The sequence below is a fragment of the Aplysia californica genome, unplaced genomic scaffold (genome assembly GCF_000002075.1).
Source record: "Aplysia californica isolate F4 #8 unplaced genomic scaffold, AplCal3.0 scaffold00429, whole genome shotgun sequence".
Taxonomy (NCBI): domain Eukaryota; kingdom Metazoa; phylum Mollusca; class Gastropoda; order Aplysiida; family Aplysiidae; genus Aplysia; species Aplysia californica.
Window position 1 is genome coordinate 316153 of NW_004797699.1, and position 20040 is coordinate 336192.

The window sequence follows — 20040 nt, forward strand, 5'->3', positions numbered from 1 at the left end:
AAATTCAACAATTCAGTTATTCACAAACACAGACCTAAGTTCCAGGGCAATAAACATTTTAAATGACCTATTAAAAAACCCAGTTTAAGAGTTCATCTATCCAAAAACCAGAATCATCATTCACCACGTGATTTCAGCATAATGGCGACTTAATGATGGTCTCTCTTTAAATTATCTTTTTGGGGGGGGTATAAATGAGAGACCATAATATGCACTTTAATCTTTATGCCTATTCATAAAAACTTCCAATTTTCTTAACTGAAAAGACCAACTTCTAATGCTATTTCAAAGATAATCCTCTGCTATGGGATCTTTTTGCCAAACAATAACCCTACCCAAATGAGAAAGTATATGCTGTTGTTAACAAAACATGAATTATTGATGTGTTTTAATCAGAATAACTACTATGGACAGAAAACTATAAACTGCCAGTGCAAGGTTAACAGAAGACTGAATGTTATTTTGTTACCAATACAATGCCCCCCCCCATTATTTTGCCAGCCTAAAAAGCTCTGTACAATCTACTCAGCAAACAGCTGAAGGAAATAAATCCATTTAGAGAGATTGGACAACTTAACACATGGCAAACGAAGGAAACCAATGTCAATAACAAAAACAGCCTTTTACACTTTCTTGCTTTTTATGCTCCCTTTTCCCAAGCATTATTCCATTATTCTGACCTAGTCTAAGTGAAATTTATAATAAATTCTACTCCATGATTCCAGGACAGATACAATTTGACAAAAAGAATGGTTTGAGTAAACTACTAGTGAAACATGGTACGCGTCAGACAGACTTGAACTTCCTAATCATACTAAGCCACCCTTTAACGAAAACTATACCTAATCTGTAAACCGCCCAGAAGTAATGAGATAGGAATATAGTCCATGTGCCACAGTAATGTCTATCAAGGACATAAAAAAACCCACAGGTAATATCAAAGGAATTCATAAACGCAGATCTGCAGGGCCACTTAATCCACAACTTGATTTTCGCCACCTTATTATACTCTTGACATAGTGTACCCATGTGTAGTATAGACCAGGAGCCACATAGCAGGCTACCCAATCATGTCTTTCATAAATCAGAGCTGTAACACACTACATCAGAAGAAAATTTGGGACTTTAGCCATGGGCAAATTGTTTTGAAAAAAAAGCCCACCATAAAGGGGTAGCAAATCTCATTGCATATTTAGCTTTCCATGCACTTTTCTGTTTTTGGTTCTTTAAAATATACTTCATCAGAAATGCTTAAGCGTCACACTGAGCTTTTAACAACAGTACAAAATATGACCTTTCAATTATAGACCACAGAAGAGTGCCACATTTTGCATATATTTAAATAAATACATTTTCTTTACAATGTTCTTGTCACAGCACCAGTTTGGAGAAAGATCCAAAAGAACAGAGTCACTGAATGTGACTCCTCACCAGCAATGAGGAGAGAACACTTAAAGTACACATGTCCAGTGAACAACTATGACCAATCTATTGCCTGGGCAACACGATTGAGCAATATAAGGATTGTAGCAAGGCTAAGACCAACAATCAGAAGAATAGAAAAGTCGAAAGAATTTCCTTGACGGGCTCCATTTTCGTTTCCAAGATTCTGGCGGGATCCTCCCGCAAAGACCTGGTTGCCCAGACCATTAGGGCGGGGCCTCTGTCTCGGGGGCGTGTCCCCTGACTCAGCTTCAATTCTCTGCCCGTCTACACCAGCTGCTCCCGCTTCCTGCTGAAAGTCTTCAGCAACCTCAGTGGGAATGCGAGCAGTGGCTGACTGCCGTTGACGTAATCCTTTGCCACCAAGGCCTCTCTTACTCTCCAGCTCTGGCATGGAGTTGCTTGTGCTGCGCTCTAGGCCTGACCGCTGGTCTATGTCCAGTGTCTCCAGGGGCGGGGCTCCAGCCTCGCTGTTCTCCTCCGCGTCTGTCGGCAGATCCGGGTGAGACAGGTCAGCACAAGTCAGCTCCCCCAGCGACTCTTTCTTTTTCACCAACGGAGACACCTCGCTGTTGGTATGGCCATGGGAGACAGCACTCTTTTTCTCCCCGGTCTCCTCTGTGAGGGAGCAGTCTCCCACAATTTCCTCCACCACTGGCTTCACAGCCACCTCTTCAGTCACAGACAAACCCGCTGCCTTCTCCTCTGCATTTTGCTGTGGCTGCGACAAATCAGCCGAACCTACACGTTTCACTTTGCTGAGAAGTTCTGCCATCACTTCATCCTTGGCAGGGCTTTCTGTTTTTCCAACATCACTTTCCGAGACAGGAGATTCCGCAGCTGCTCCCAAGTTTCTAGAAGGAGAAGCGTGCAGGGAAGAAACCATGGGCGAGCGCGTGTACCTAGGCTGGCTTGTAGAAGAAGACGTAGAGACACCTTGACCTCTTAAGTCAGCAGGACCTGCATTTGCAGGCTCTGAGGCAGCTGTGTTCACTGGATGAGGGGGTGATGTATTCTGGTGTGAAGGGAGCCTCATCCCGAGAGGAGCTGGGAAGGGATAAGGGAACATATTCAAACCACCAGGCATCGGAAAGCCTGAAGGGTAAAAGGGACTCGTGTAACCACTTGGGTAGTGGCTAGGTGGGTACGGGAAACGTGGCATCATGGCTGCTACACCCGAAGGTTGAGACATGGCAGAGGGGTTCCAAACTTGAGAACCAGGCATGGCCTGGGCAGGTGTGCCGGTGCCCCAAGGAGAGAGACGAGGGAACGGCAGGGGGAAAGGAGTTGTTTGTGCAGCTGGCGTGGCTGTGACTGGATTGTTGCCTCCAGCTGTGCCAACATTACTGGGAGATGTCTGTACTGGGGCTTCCAAGTTTGATGATTTGGCTGCAGAAGATGCTACAGGATTCCCTGCACTAGACTTCTTTGACTTCTCTCCCTAAGAGTAAACAAAGTTAAAATATTATACAAAAGGACTGTACGGCAAGAAAAGAATGTTACACTGCTTTCAAATGTTTTTAAATATTTGTATCTTCTGACTTAACAACAATGCACTCGAGAACAAGTTATTGTTGACACATTAGAGGGCTAGGCTAACTAATTTCTCTTGACATAGGCTACTAACATATTCAAACTGGAGCAATTCGTTCAAAATCCATTCTTAGGAACTTAAATTATTTCAAATCTTACCTTAGAGTAAGTCATGTTCTGGTGATATTGTCATTGATAGCACAGATAAAGACCAAGGAATAAAAATTTGGGAGTATTTCATTTCTATGAAATTCAATCTACTGCTGAACTCTTGTAAAAGGGAAGAAAAAAAACCACCCTGATCACGCTAAATAAGCTTGTCATAATGTAAGGGTGACAGGCAAGAATGCAGAGTTCTCCATTAAAATATGTGAGGCAGCGTGGTAGAATCAGGCTCTCGTCAATTTTTGGGCGCGTAGAGTTATTGGTATCATCTTAACTCATTCGCTACGCCGAGCCGTGGGGGGCAGCGCGGCTAAAATGCTGTCAGTACGCTAAACCGCCCCCGGCGGCTCGAGAACCGACGTTCAATTTTAGCTTGGTGTCTATTCCAATCCACATATCCAAGTTAAAATGAAGGTCATAATATAATGTTGACTTCCGGTTCAAGCGTATCCACCGAAAATCAGAAGTTTTGATTCAGTTTTGAAACACGATTTCGTAGTTTATTCGACTTTGTTTTATCGCGAAGCCCAAATTATAGCCCAGACACCAGCCTTAGTACTTTTACACAACAAAATGTATCATTATTTTGCTCACTAAAGAAATGTAGCACTTTTCTTTATAATATTGATACTATTGGACGCAAATTGCTGGTGCACTGTAATTGAGAAATCAATATTTTTTAGTGCTAGATCTAGGCCTAGATCTAAATAGTCAAAATATTTTTTTCTCCCCAAAATCACTACTTTTGGGTGAAATTACTCAAAAAGTACCACTCAAGATATGTATAGGTTTATTCCAAATGCAATTCTGAATAATTCAATATAAGATACGCATATTTTGTTCTGTTTGCGATTCTTTTTTCAAAATTTTTTTTTTTTTTAAATTTTTTTCAATATCGGATGTCATGATCCAAATGTACAAATATTATGGAATATATGTAAATAACTGCACATTTTTCAATATTTTCCTGTTCTATATACAGTTATGGTTATTTTGATGCATCATTTGACTAGGTTAGACCTGCATGTTTGCCGACAATCGTCTGAAATCCGACAATCGCGACCCGACCCGCGAACCGGCCGATGCTATGGCAAGGCCCGCCTGTATATCTGTCAATGTGCGTAGTGCGAGGCTTGGCCGACTGCCAGCGACCCATTTTTCTCCCGTCGGCTTCATCGGTCGGCACTTTCGTTTTCGTGCCGACCGCCGACGCGCGCACTGCCGACGTCGGCGTTTCCGACATAATTGTCGGAACCTGAGTAGAAATGCGAATACGAAAAAGGACGACAACCTAAATTATCTACTTTCAGTTTCGTGCTCGAGCGGCCATTTTGAATTTCGTTTGTTGACTAATTCAATTGTTCATATCGTGTGGATTCATTCAAGTCTGACTCTCTAGTTCTAATAGAATCTAGATCTAGATTTATATAGATCATTATAGACCTCAATGGAGGATTCATATTCCAATTCTATTTTGTCAAACCCTATCATAGGTTGTGCTGTAATTGTAATATTAATATTGGTGAAAATAAGCATTACATCAGGTGCGTGAATTATTTATTTATTTAGATCTAGACTCTGTTCGGAATCGGATGCGGATTTCTAGTTAAAGACCTATTCCTATTCACTTGTTCTACAAGATCTGGATCTAGATCTAGATTTATTTAGATTACTAGATCTATATGGAGGATTCATATATATATATATATTCCAATTCTATTGTGTTATTGTATCAAACTCAAACCCTATAGTATAGCAATGTAGATGTAAGCCATAGATAGAATCTAGATCTAGATTTATATGCTCCTTGTTTGTTTTGGAGTGTGTTTTTTTAATTTTTTTTTTTTTTTCATTTAGGACTTGTTTTGGCCTTTTTACCCGAGTCCCGTTGCAGGTTCTTTTTGGGGGTAGGGTTAGGGTTAGGTCTCTTCTTTATTGTGTTTGTTGGGGTGGTCGCTCGTTACTTGGATGTCCTTCCTTATGACACCCACAAAGGCTGGGGGGGGGGGGGGGGGGTTGCGCAAAATTTTCAGACAATCTGGTTGAGGCTTACATGCAGGTCTACTAGGTTCAAACATATTTTTTGAGTTTCACCTGAGATTATAAATTTTTTATTTTCCAATTTTATCCGCATCCAATCACAATTGTGTTGCATAATCGCCTCTTACAGGAACCAAAGTTGAAAAATACACAAATAAATAATACAGATGTATTCTACAAACCATACTAAAAATGTTGGTATATAATATGTTGATATTTATTTGAATTTATGGCCCCAAAGACCTGTGAACTGCGCACTAGTCATCATCTCATTTCGCCCTCCCGAAAAAAATTCGTCCACAAGCCGAAAATAATACGTAGCGAATGAGTTAAAGCTTGTTCACTTGTCTTTATTTGGATGAAAAAATATCCATTTATCTTGAATACAAGTCGAGATATTTTTGAATGAAGGAGGTGGGGGTCACCTGTTTTCAGAGGCAAAATTAGTGAGAAAATGGCCGCCAAAGATTAGTTATTTCCTTAGCTTAAGAGTCCGGGGTAACAGAAAATTTACATTTTTTGTGCCTTTAATCAAAGTTTTTCAGAAAAATCCACACAGAAATGAGTTCTTTAATGGACATGAAAGGTGTTGAGCCAAAAAAGAAAATTTCGATACAAATTCACAAACCTGCAGAAAAATGCAAGTTTCTTCACTTTGATTATTTTGACGAGAGCCTGATTCAACCACGCTGCCTCACATATAATTATTATTTTATGAAAAATTGATTTTAAAATTGCAGACAATAAGATTCCCAAATCAAGACAGAGGTAGATGATCTACAGAGGTGATCCATAATTGATTTTTGTTTTGTCACCAGTTTTGTATACTATATATACCAACGATCATAGAAGTATATATAAAACAACACGCTTATTTAAGTTTGCAGATGACTCCACTATTATTGGATTAATAAACCTTGATGAAAAAGAGTATTTCGAAGAAATATGTAGGTTTTTAAAATGGTGCCACTCAAATTTTCTAAAAGTGAACCTCTCAAAAACAAAGGAAATGATTTTTGATTTTAGAAGAGAAAAACCAACAATCCCACCACTCGTAATTGAACAAGAAACTATTGAAATCACGGATTCATACAAATATCTTGGCCTTACAATGGACAACAAATTTACATGGCAAAACCACGTAAACAATATCGTTAAAAAGGTAAATCAGAGGCTGCACTTTCTGAGGAAACTAAAGTTTTTAAAGCTGAATCCATCCATCCTTCAGATTTTCTACACCACAATAGAAACTTTGATAAATTTTGGTATCACTTGCTATGGTAGCAATCTGGGAAGGCAGCACATTATAAAAATAAACAAGTTGATAAGAAAGGCATCTAGAACAATTGGTAGAGACCTTAGTAACTTTGAATATCTGCACAAGACAAACGTTCTAAAAAAGGCGGAAATAATGCTTAGTGACCATAGCCACCCACTGACATCGGAATTTCAACTATCGACCCCCAGTAAACGATACATTTCCAAAAGAGCAAGAACAGACAGATATGGAAATTCATTTGTATTCGTACCAACTGCAGTGAGGTTACTGAACACACAGTGCTACAAATGAGAGAGAGAGAGAGAGAGAGAGAGAGTGGGAGGGAGGGGGAGAGAGAGAGAGAGAGAGAGAGAGAGAGAGAGAGAGAGAGAATGTTTTACAGAGCGGGTTGTCCCAGCCTGTGAGACATGTATTTACTTGGCCTAATGTCCTGTCTTGTGCGTTTGCGTGAGTGCACCTTTAAGTCTAACTTTTGTAACGTCTACTGCCATTGTTAACGACCAAGACAAATTTCTCCCTGCGAGATGAATAAAGATTGTCATTGTCATAATGGCAGGAGACAAAGGAGAAGGAATATAAAAATTCTTTAAAAAAAGAAAAGGAGATTGTGAGGACGAGCAAACCTTTGTTTTAATTGCATATTTCCCAAGATATTTGGGTCTTTATTTTCAGAGGGTTTTTTTAACAAGAAAAAGTGCAGATCCCAGAGCTTCAAAGATTGACCAAAAAAAAAAAAAAGATTACAAGATCAGAAATTAGTAGAGGACCCAAAGCCTATCTTTGATGGACAAAACTTTTCCTAGGACAATCCTTTTAACAAAACTTTTTTTCAAAAAGTGCAAACATAAAACCTGTCATGACATACACCCGTCAACTAAACAGTGCTCAGCAGCCCATTTGCTTCAATAATTACCTGAAAATTAATCTGAGCGGCCAACTCTTTTGCCTCCTGAGATGTACTTTTTGACTCAGTGCTGGGCTCCAACAGGTTGTTCTGAACATCACCACAGCTCGGACACTTCCAGTCCCGGCTCCTGCAGATTTACAACAGTCGTGTTACATAAAAGACAGGTTTACTTCAACTGCCCACACATCTGGACATTTGTGTGATGTAGTAGCAGATACAGGTCATTTGATAAGTGGTCTCTTTCACTCCCTTTCTCTCGTATGAGTGCAAACACAAACTCAAATAACCACAGGCAGACAAGAAAACATTATTGTCCAGACACAAACATATTTTTTATCATCTTACAGATGCAAATCACTTGTAAACACAACAAGTCTGTCTCACAAAGTCACAAATTCATCCTCATATATCTTCGTTGTTATTCAACATTGTAGTATGTCAAAATTTCCAAAAAATGAAAACGTAGAATTTGAAGAGGCACAATGATTGGTTCTAGTCTCATTTCATTCTTCTTCTTAAAATAGTAACATGATATGTCACCATGGAGACACATCTTTTCTTTCTTTTGCATCCTTTCCTTTCAGACGTTAATAACAAAATGACAGTACTTCCAAAAGCTGTCTCACTGACAACCATTCAAAATCACAATATGCACACACCCAACACTTATTTCTCATAATTTTCTCCACAGTAACTAACTATAAAAATTTACCCTTTAATTTGGAATCGATGAAAAATTGGAAAGGTAGGCATACTGTCGTTTACATTAAAGGAGGGTTTTTTAGTCAAGTGGTTAAGACATAAGACTAGCAATGATAATAACCACGAGTTTGAATCCCATCTTGGAAACACATCAACCCTTTGGAGAAGTAACTTTTTCCTTAATAATAATATCCTCAGTTCATCCAGCCACAATTTTGTACTTTGCTTTAAGTATAGACTAAAATGCGCAACCGGACGAGTATCAACATCACTTACTGCCCTCAATTAACTCTGCTGAAAATTAGCACTTGGTGATAAGCCATATAAAAAAAAGCATGGAAATGATAACGCGTGAGCTCCAAACATTTTCAACCTTTCATGGGACAGATGTGGGAAAAACTTAAATGAACAGGCAGGCGATGGGAACAATTATGAAGTACAGTCGAACCTGTGTAACACGGAATCACAAGGGAGCCAGAAAAAAATTGCATCTTAGACAGGGGAATTAGGGTGTAGAAGGAGGGGGGTTTCAAAGGCCCAGCCGGTGGGATCAAGGGTTGCTTGTCTGATCGGCAAGCAGTCACAAGTGGCCAAAACTTCACACGTCTCAGCTGCTATCCTCTCTGATAATGACATGCGTCAGTCTTATTTATCCAATTACCACAGTGCTGGAATTTCATAGGACCACTGTTTCGTCTATTAAAAACAGAAGCACTTGAACATCTCCTTTGCTTCCACTCTTAGCCCAACCCATCGGTGTAATAAGCAGTCAACCAATGCCACCCCTGACAGCCATGTAACAACGATTCGAAGTTCAGAACTCTTTTCTTGGCTGGCTGTATGATCAGGGCGGCAGGCATTGGTCAAACTAATTTCATACCTCTGGGTTCTGGCTACCAATGAAAGTTCCCGAGCTGGAGCGCCACTTGAGCACTTTCACTGGCACTCGTGAGATTTCACACCCACACCACCCTGACCATCTTCATTGCTCAGGGCTCACATCGATGAGGTAACATCTTTGAGCGTCTAGGGTAACTTCTACCCTCAAATTACACCCCTACTCCCTTTCCTCGCCCGGAAGCATGGCTTTAAGTATAGAGCTGGCGGAACCAAACTTGCGAGTTTTGTTTCAAATCAGGGCTGAGCATTTTCCATCTTAGACAGGCAAAACCCTCGGAAGGGAGCAGATTTTTCTTTCCGTTTCCGCGTTGGACAGGTTTCTGTTTTATACAGAGAGCGCTGACTTCTTTCCCCTTATATTTTCCCTCTGTGCTGAATATATTTTGGAAAAACACCAGATTTGCACATACGCTTTTTTTTTTGCCAATAATTTTTTAATTTGTTCAAATTTCTAATGAAGGTAAGAATAAAAGTTTTAGAATATTGAAAGTTTTTTTATGAATATGTGAAGCAAAAAGTATTTTGTGAAGTTATTGTTGTAGTAGTAGTGTTGGAAATGACTGAATGAAAACTGCCGGTTCATTAGATCTCTAGATCTAGACCAGAGTCTAGATTCTTTGTGGGCCAACGTTATATTCCACAAAGTGTTAGCTCTAGCATCAAAACCCTCGAAATCATCTTCTGATTCAAGGAAAATACGCGGAACATCTTCATCTGAATCTGATGGGACATTATTTTCATGTTTGTCGCGGGTCGCAATCGCGAATTTTCCAACTTCACTGTCACTCGACTTCAAAGTGAAACAAAAAACTCCTCGCGACTCGATCGAAACCCGTGACAAGAAAAATGGCGGGCGAAATCAATTCTGCGTAGCCTACTAGCCAGCGGTATAAAAATTAGTACTTCGTTCTTTTCGTATATCGCGTTATACTATGCCAATGTCTATCGCGACGCACTTTACGGAAGTTCGGGGCGTCGCGACCGGTGATCGCGATCAGCACTCTAAGGGTGAAGGAGGCGAGCGGGGAGATTCTGTTAAGACAGGTTTCTGTTTTACACAGGTTTCCGTTAAGGCAGGTTCGACTCTACTGCATTACCTTAATGAATAGGAAGTCGGTACGATACAGGAAAGTTAGCACTTGTTTGAAAAAAAAAAAACAGACAGTAGTATCAGCTCAGCCTTTTGAAGCTATCTCCTTAGCATTTCCATCCAAAAGTATTCTCTAATTAAAGAAACATCCACGAGATTCAAAATTCAAAAATTGCAAATTCAAACCTAAAAAAAGAAAAGAATTAACAAATCTACTTTGAAAAGGAAATTTCAGAAGGGATAGGAGACAGAATTAACAAAAAGTGATTGCTGAGTATTCTCCCCCCCCCCCCTCAAAGTGAGACTGTACTTGCTTTTTTGCTAGAGTTTTACGCTCTTCAGGTGTATAGTCCAATGATCCAATAGCTCCACCAGGATGGGTGGGCATAAACCCAATGATGGCCAGCAGGGCAGTTCGAACTGAAAACAGAAACATAATTCTTCATTTCAATGTGCTCTACGGTAACATTTTTCACTCAATTATGGCATGACTCATCATCAGGGATAGGGAGAGGGAGAGGGAGAGGGGGGGGGGAGGGGAGAGAGAGAGAGAGAGAGAGAGACAGAGAGACAGAGAGACAGAGAGAGAGAGAGAGAGAGAGAGAGAGAGAGAGAGAGAGATGATTTACTGATTGATATATAAAGAGAGAGGGAAATTTTTTTTAAAGATTAATTGATAGGGATAGTTTAGTCATTTAAGGTAATGTTTTTTATTCCCATTTTGACTAGCCATGAAACAGAGTACAGTAGTCTCCGCCTAAGATCCTGGTGCTCGGGAGCAAGGAAATGCGGGATCTTAGGCGAACCGGGATCTTAACCGACAGACCCAGGGATGAATCTATGGTGACCCATGCTAAGGCTCACGATCTGTACAATGGTCTCCCTCCACTCTAAAACGAACTGACGTGACCGTTTGGTGGGTTTATGACGTATGGCGAGCAAAGAGTGGTTAACCTTGATGGCCTATCACAGTGCATAGTGGGATGAGGCGTGCCATTTTCACCTATTATTCTATCAAGCTTTTCTGAGAACATCCGAGCAAAGGAATGAATGGAAAATCATGATCGCTGATGTCTGTCGCAGATCTGGCACTGGATGATGATGATGATTCTATCATGAGTCTCAAGATCTATGCTTATCCAGTTGCCCTTCCCCCTTACCTGTCGAAAATTTATAGCTTTCCATCTCTGACTGAGCCCCCCCGCCTTTGTGGTTACACACCATTACGTTGTGTACACACCAATTAAAAATTCAGTCGGTCTCGCTAATTCGGGAGTAGACACAACCTCTGCAATTGTCAGGGAAGAGTTCACAGTTCAATGTGATCCCGCCTAGAGCGAACGTGTAGGCCCTACCCACCCAGCGAGTCATGTAAGTTTAGGTGGAGAGCTCAGGTGTGAGTGCCATGTTCGGGGAAAACAAACGTGTCGGTCAGTTCACACCCCGGTGTGATCCCGTCTGGGGCAAACTTTGTATCACTTCATCAAGTTTTACAACGTGTATGTGATCACATTCACGATAGTGGCTGATCTTGACGCGACGGACAGTTTATTGATCTCAACTTTTCACTCTTGGTTGATCCGCTGTCCCGCCCGGGTTTTTGTTCCACAAATTATGATATGAAATGCGGGATCTTAGCCGAATGTAGACCTTCAGAGTGAATCAGAGCGGGATCTTACGGGTGACTTTTGTATAGTAAAAATTCTGTTTTCTTAAAACAGCGGGATCTTAAGCGAACCGGGATCGTAAGCGGTGGGATCTTAGGCGGAGACTACTGTATATATTACAGTTTAAAAACCAAGAGGGGGGGAGGAGAGAGAGAAAAATTGTTGTCCTAATAACAGGGATGTTAGCCATCAGCTAACAGCAGTGATAACATTTCTATTTTCAATATTTTTTACTCACTTGACCACGACGGTTGCCATGATTCCGGGTGATGGCCAGAGATGCTTAGGCAGATTTTTTTGTTGGTCTCAAACCTTCCATTGGGCTGTGGAGAAAAATTAATGCCAGTAAGAAATGAAATGAGACAGGATCATGGTTTTTGAGCTCTGAAGCCTAAGTGATGAAAAAAAAAAGTCACTACATTTGAGTAAAATCAAGGTGAAGTCAGGCACTCCTCAAGATAAAGAAAATACAGACACCGACATTTTTTCCTCCCATTGGACCATTTCTGTTTAGTTATATGCAGTTACGGTCAAACGATAAACTAACTTTGTGATTTTCTAGACTCTTTCCCACAGCAAGGAGGACGAAATAGTCTTCCAATAAAAAAATATAAAAAAACAATTGGAAGGCTCAGCTTGCACTTTTAAGACAGCTTGACAGTTTAAAGTCAATAAGAAAAGGATTGTTAACTCCAGCAGCTCTGGAATTCCTTCTTCTTCTTCCTCATTCTCGATGACAGTAGCTAGACAGTCAGTCCGATGTTGCGCACAAATTGTGCAGTTTGCTTCAAATCTGAGGGTCTGGCAAAATTTTAAATAAAAATCCCTACCCGAAAGTGGAGAAACTCAGGGGTGTAATTGAATATGGAGTACCTTTACAAATGAAATACGTAGGAGGACTATGTCAGAACAAAAACAGTTGACATATATCGGTATCAGTTACACAGTGGATTGAATAACCTACAGAGGGGGGCCACCCCTCACATTTAGAGGGAGGACACAAAAGAAAAAAAGGTTTGTAACATTGATGGCAACGCAAGGATCACAGAAGTATTCAATGATGGGCGAAACAAACTTTGAATTAGACTGCCATTTTTCCTGGTACCACAATCTGAGGCCAGTAAGTAACAGTTATTCGGGACCAATTTCTAGGAGTACCTATGTTCTTGGAGTGTATTTATGCAGCCTTGATCTTGAATAATATCAAACTAAATATGGCGATCCTTCTACAGCTTCATAAATAAAAATGTAACCCATTCCCGCATAAATCCACTATTAAGTGAACTCTTTTGAGCCCCTAGATCAACCAATCTCATGCGATAGTTACAGAGGTAGGCATTTTCCCATGACTAATCATAAGGAAAGTATTGTCCAGCTAACATTATTGGTGTACTTTCAATTTCACAAGATCTTACCATGTCTGCAGATATTGTTTGATTCACTTTTAGTCTACAGGGAAGAAAGTTAAGATCTGAATCTGCCACTTTTTCCATCAATTTCTTTAACATTAACACCTCCCCCCTCAAGTCGAGCTTGAATCTAGATACTGTGGAATCCGCTGAAACTGAACATGGTTAATCCAAAAACAGCTGTAAACGGAAAGAAAATAAAATCCACAATTTTCAATTCTTCTATTTGAGCAATCTCTTTAAACCAAAAACACAGCAAAACCAAAGACTATCTGGCTGTCCTGCAGATTTCGGTTTAAAAGGACTCTACTGTATTTACAGCCACTTGATTTTATGCTTTTTTATACTTTTCATTTCCAGACCTTAACCCTATCCATACGGCCTGGGGTCATTTTGTACCCCTGGGGTGGTATTCTTCACATTTTAAAATACTTCTAGTGTGAAGATCTCTTTCAAACTTTCAGTATTTCTCAATAAATCATTTTGATGACTGCTACGGAAAGTGTACGGATCTGATGAACGAGTAAATTTCCTCTTTGGAAAGTGGTGGCACAGAGTTCCCGTCGTATGGATACGATAGTAAAACATGACGTACGGATAGGGTTAAACATGCCACCTGGTAAATATTTAGCAAAGAATTAAATATTCAATTTTGTTTGGCATATATACAGCAAAGTACTCCCGCAGCAAAACACAATACGTACTGTGAGCCAGATTATACTTGGAGGTTTCATTGGGTAGTCTACAGGCAATATGATCCGCCCATGATAGATGCCACTCTGAAAGTCAGAATCAGCTGGCCCTCTCACGGTGAAATGCCATTCAAATAAGTTGTCCTGGGGGGAAAAAAAGAATTTCGATAATTACCCAAATATGTGGACAATGAACAATTCTCTCATACATACACCCCTGATTAAAAAATCTAGAGTCATGTTCAACTCTTTGTCAGTCCACACAGACAGATCGGTGAGAGGATACAACAGGTTGGTACTACCACCCTGAAGAAGTGAGAATAATTAATTATTTGTGAATACAGCCTTTTAAATTTAACGTATATTTCATACAGATAGATGTTTTATTAAGGAAAAAAAAATCCACTTCATGTACTATTTTAAGCCAAGGAGGCTTTTCTTGTACATTATGCATATACATGCAAGCTGGTTTTTATTGTTATTTCTAAAACGGCCCAATCTATTCTTTGACAATTTACTTGAAACAGGGCAAATATTGAGGAAAATGTCTTCATAAAAGGAAGAATCATGGACCCAGTATGGAGAACACATGCTGAACATTTGCAAAGAAGCACAAAGGGAGTTCTACCAAAGTGTCAAGAGCATGAGAATAATAGATGAAGAGTTCCAACCTACAAATGTCATAAACAACAAAGAAGACAAACAAATATTCTGTAAAGACAGAATTAAGGAAAGATGGGGAAAATACTTCAAGCCACACTAAATAGCCGAAACAACCTCAAACTTCAGACAGAAAGTTTTCGTAAGAGTTTTACAGCACTTGCAATACAATAAAGTCATATTTGTGCCGAAGAATAGATGTGTTAAAAGAGAGTAACATTCACAAAAAGGAGGAGAGATAAGGACGATAGAAGTTTGATAGGAAAGAAGGAGCACCCGCAATCACCCACTCACACAGAAAGACAATGAAACCGCAAAGCTAAAGCTACCCATACTAACAACAAGTGAAGTGGAAACATCAGTAAAGATTTTAATAAGAGCCCGAAAAACAAATCACTGGATATTGATGGAATAAGCACATAGGCCATACAGGCCTATGGAGACACCAGCATCACATGGCTAACAAAAAATTAGAATCTAGCAAGGAAAGAACACTGAATTCCAGGAGACTGGCAAAGAAAGTGCCTCAATCGTACCACAATGGAAGCTAAGAGGAAACAAGAAAGGCTTCAAAACTTTCAGGGAATATCTCTACTCAGCTGAAATACAACTCAATAGAGAACAGTCTGAATTAATAAAAAGGGGAAAGTTTCACAGACGTGATATTCGCACTTCTCAGCGAAAAGGCAAAGGAAAAAAGATCAAGAACTAAATACTGCCTTTGTGGACTGAGAAAAGGCCTTCAACAGAGTAGATTGAGACAAATTGTAGACAGTGCTGGAGGAATACTGAATCAGTGGACAATTACTGGACAACATTATGGCATATTAAGAAAACAACAGTATGGAAAACATCACATGGAAAACACTATGATTCCAAGTAAGATCAGGAGTAAGACAAGGATGTGAGCTAAATGAACAAAAAAAAAAACCCAGCAAAAGCTAAACCAGAGACACAATCAATGAGTTGAAAGAGCTTCTTTTTACAGATGATCAGAGCATATTGAGTGACAACAAGAAGATCCTCCAACAGCAAGTAAACAAACTGAACAAAAGCTACAAAGATCAGAACATAAAAAGGAGCAGGAGAAAAACCAAAGTGATGAAAATCAGTAAAGCACCAGGTTCACTAAACATCACAGTCAGACAAAAAGCAAAGTCAAGCTAGTAGAAGAAAAAAGCCAAAGCCCTGACTTACCAACTGGCACCATTCCTCACGTTCTACTATCACAATGGAAACAAAGAACTCATTGACAGCTTGTTACCTACCTCCAAAGGTTGCGCAAAATACTGGTCTGTGGGTTCACTTAGTTCCTGAGCCTCTCGCATCAGCCTTTTCACAGCTGAAATAAACAAATATTCATTAATAGCTGATCAATCTATATTGTGGACTTCTTTTTATGCTAAATGAGATCCTGGAAATAGTCAATTTCTCCTCTGATCTCAGCTAAACCCACTAAAAATAAAAGACAATGCCATCTTTTAAGTCTGTTGGTACTCCAGTCCTGAGCATGTTTTCAGTGGGTTTTGATAAGTACTAATGACTTTCTTAGAGTAGTTAAATCAGCAGAATTGAAGAAAAGACACTTATAAAATGACTGTTACTCTTACTGATGATGATGACACTCTCTTCCGGAAGCTTTTTTGAAAGCGAATGCAGGTTCAAGATCACATTCTCTCTTCATTCAGACTGTGACAAAAATTGTGCAGACCACACTCACCATTGAGAACATTCTATAAATATAATACACTGATTTCACTTGGACTTAAGACTTGGTCAGTTGAAAATGAAAGACTAGAAATTCCAACAAGTGCAGGATCAAAATGATGCCATTGGAATTAAAACAAGCCAGTACGTGTTCTTATTTCAATTTGTTTCTGCAGAAGAATATTTATTTTAAAAATATAAATAAACTTCCATTAAACCATGAGACAGGGTGTTACATAATTTTGACAGAACAATGCACCCTCCCTTCTAGCACTCCTATTTTGATAACATAGAAGTCCCCTGGTTCAGCCCAAGCTATTTCACTTTAAGACCTGTCGCGTGAGGTTTCCAACCACATCCTCACTTAGGTGACCCACATAAACTAGGGACTGAGCTTCAAGGCTATACATCACAGAACAAGGGGAATCAGAGTTTTAAAAATATATAAAATAATTTTTAAAGTGCCTGTACCCCGATATACGTGACAGGCTTGATGTGTGAAGAAATTATATTGAGGGACACAACCAAGAACATGACAACCAAGCCCAAAGGCAGAAGACATGAGAATGCAATTTCTCGAAGGCGGTAACGGCAGAAGATGAAGAATGCATTGCTCACCCTGCTACTTTTATTAAGTGCTTTGCTGCCTGCAACAACTTTGGTTTAACAATCAGTTCTGAAAAAAAACTGAAGCCTTACACTAGCCAGCCCCGGGAAAGACATTACCATCAGCGGACAGCAACTGAACATAGTAACAAAGGTGGTGCAACCCGTCCTGAAATGTTGACATCAATGATGAGGCGACTGCCCAGCTCACCAAAGCTAGCGCTGCCTTCCCCAGATTCCAAAAGTATGTGCATGGAACAGGAGAGGCATCATCCTAGCCATCAAGTTCAAACTATGTCAGGTCATAGTACTAACCATTATCCCTCTATATGGCTGCAAAATATGGGAAGATTTACCAGCATCATTTCAGGAAAACTAAGAGGGCAGGCGGGTTTTTTTAACCAGTTATGGGCTCAGATATTAATTTTTGGAAGCATACATATTTTGTGGGTAAAATTACACTTCTTCTGATTTCTCATGATTTTAAACTTAAATATAACGTCCTTAGTTTAGTATCAAAACTGCCATAAAAAAATTAAACATCCTTTGTCCCTGGTAACGAGCCAAAATAGAATAGAAATGTTCACCCCAATCAGGTCAGTGCTACTGACTGAAGTTGTCTTTTTTAGGCCATTCCCAAAGAGGGGACATATTAACATTTTCTTATGCACAGTAGAATTGTAAATGGGCTGATTTATCAATGTCACGCTCATATCGGCCAGAACAACATAGGGGGAACTGCTGCTTTCTCTTTCCTCATCCTTACTATCGTCATTTTTTTCCTCTACTTCTTTTGTATGTTCGTCACTCTCTTGTGAACTGCTATTTCCGGGGTGCATTGATAGTCGAAGCAGACTGTGCTGTTGAGGCTAGAGAGGTGAGCAGAGTAAGCCTGATTCCCTGTTTGGACTTCTCTGTTGGCATCCACCCCTTGGCGCTCACATGACCCTATGCAGTTACGAGCGCCGTAAAACCTCTACTAAAACAAAACTAAAACAAACTGCCCTGATCTCCCCCACCCAGGCGTTCAGTCCGGAAGGCCCAGCAGGACACAGCCAGGCCGTGATGTTACCACTGACTAGAAGCTCTGCGAGAACTCGGACACAGCGCTCTTCCCGCAACTTCTGGAAACTGTCAGCTCTCACCACCGGGCCTCTACTGTTGCCGTTGGAAACCGTCAGGTGGAAGCTGATGTCTCACAGACTCCTCCTCCTCCCACTTTTTTAAGTTTAAGTATTATTGATGAAAGGAGTGATTGGTAAGATCCTATATTTTTTAAATAATTAGTTCTGTTCAAAATGTATGATACTGCAATTTTGCTAAAAGCTAGACACTTACTTTCAAACAAAGCCTTACTAACTCTTTACCAGACATTGTTTTTGCCTTATTTAAACTATCTATTCAGCTATGGAACAGTTTGCATGAAGATTTAATTTACATTAATAATTTATAATAAGCTTTCGGCTAATCCTCCAGAACTCTACTACTACTAGCATAACAATTTACAAGAGATATATAACCAAAGTCATTTCGTTACACATAATTCGGGTGTGACGAGATGACCGTGTGACAAAATGACTGATTACCACACTAACAGTACACGCTGAGTGACCCCAGTGGCACCCCGGGAACGTTCGACGCAATAGGTTACTGATAAGATTTGCATTTCAGCCCAGAGATGCAGGACAAGAGTTATCATAGACAGTCTCAAGGAATCCCTGAAAGTCTTGTCTTCAGATTCAATTAGATTTTTATGCAACATAGGAGCCGACTGCCCTCGACAGAGTTGGGTGCAATCAGTTGTTCCCAAGGCCAAGGGTGCAGAGAGATCTTAGAGACAGTGGAAGTGCAAATAGAAGTATTAGACTTAATTAGTATTTGTATCGTAAAGGTCAAGTGCTTCAGCTGATGAATAGCACAGGTTGGCCTGGAAGTGGAAGATCATTTTTATGTCAACACATCTCCAATTGCTGCCACCATCCCCTGTCTCAGACACTGAGTCACTGCCTTCCTTGGTGATCTTGTAGTTCCGTTAGTTAAAGTCCACGGTCCATTTCTTTACATCCAGGGAAGAAATCCAGAAGTCTTGATGACCAAATAGGCTACACAAAGAACAGGGATACAACCTTACCCAACTGCAAAACATCAAATTATGGTAAATTCAGGCATGCCCCCCTGAACCCCCCCCCCCCTTCCATATTTTTATTAGTTCAGCCCTGAAACCCCCCTACTCTTCACTTTAACGAACGAAACTACAAAATTGCCCCTTCCTGCACTGAGACAGAACTTCCCAGGCGAAGATTGGCTTGACCAGTCAACTGTGGTGAACACTCACCCCGACCCCAGGATTCAGGACGACAATATGAAAATATGATAATAAAGAAAGAGTAGATGACAATAACATAGCCTACTAGACATCCAGATCTAGATCTAGATCTAGATCTAGATCCAAAATCTAGTAGAATTAATAAAGTATCAGATCTATATTATAAAGTAAAACTAGAATCTACACTCTTCATCACTCTACTCTAAACTAAAATCTAGCTCGAACTCAAGATCAAGATCAGCTTTTAGTTTGCCTTTAGTTTCAGTTCCGAGTCTGATTATTAGGCGAACAACCATTTGATTACTAACCCGGACTTCTTGTATTATATCTGCCTTCCATTTCTTGAAAAAGAGAAATGGTTCCAACCAAAACTGCAGCAAATTTAAGTTTATTCTCGTCGAGCAAGTGGCATCTAGATCTAGAATAAAGATCTTAATCAAGGCATCATCACTTCGTTCCCAAATGTACGTGGCCTCACCAAAACATACAGACACCGAAACGGAAGTTTACATCTCAAACGATGATTGGCCAAGACAACAACACTTGCCCAGAGAGTTTTACAGAAATAGAATCTAGAAGAGAGCGGTCACTTTGGTCGGATGCGCGTATTTGGGTCACCAGCTGATCGTGGGGGAAAAGCGCGATAAACAAAACAAACTGCGCTCATTTTTCAAGGCATTTTCGTTGATCACTTTTTTCTTCTTCCTCGTTCTCGATGACAGCAGCTAGACGGTCAGTCCGATGTCGCTCACAAACTGTGCAGTCCGCTTCAAATCTAAGAGACTGCCATAGAGCTTTCTCTCAAGGGGAGTCACATTCTGCCACGCCTGTGTACAAAGGGTGGCGTAGAGCGGACAGTGCTGAAGGATATGGTTAGCATCCTGTTGGTTGTGTCCACATTCACAGATCGCTGA

The 20040-nt window shown here is 40.2% G+C and overlaps 1 protein-coding gene across 1 annotated transcript; it reads right to left on the reverse strand.

Annotated features, from left to right (window-relative positions):
* Positions 1–312: 312 nt before the first annotated feature.
* LOC101851521 lies at positions 313–19628 on the reverse strand. Its single transcript, XM_005104642.3, has 7 exons — positions 19435–19628; positions 15756–15829; positions 13840–13971; positions 11965–12049; positions 10374–10479; positions 7374–7494; positions 313–2884 (listed from the first exon to the last, which is right to left on the reverse strand). The coding sequence occupies exons 1-7, from the start codon at positions 19463–19465 to the stop codon at positions 1478–1480; spliced, it is 1956 nt and encodes a 651-aa protein (XP_005104699.1). The 5' UTR covers positions 19466–19628; the 3' UTR covers positions 313–1477.
* Positions 19629–20040: the final 412 nt, after the last annotated feature.

Excerpts from the sequence above, each read along its gene's own strand:
- LOC101851521 (XM_005104642.3), bottom strand. The coding sequence starts at position 19,465 with ATGGAAGGCAGATATAATACAAGAAGTCCGG. Across the intron at positions 12,050-13,839 it reads CAAGTATAATCTGGCTCACA|CCCAATGGAAGGTTTGAGAC; the intron begins GTACGTATTGTG and ends TTTTCTCCACAG. Across the intron at positions 2,885-7,373 it reads CCGCTCAGATTAATTTTCAG|GGAGAGAAGTCAAAGAAGTC; the intron begins GTAATTATTGAA and ends GTTTACTCTTAG.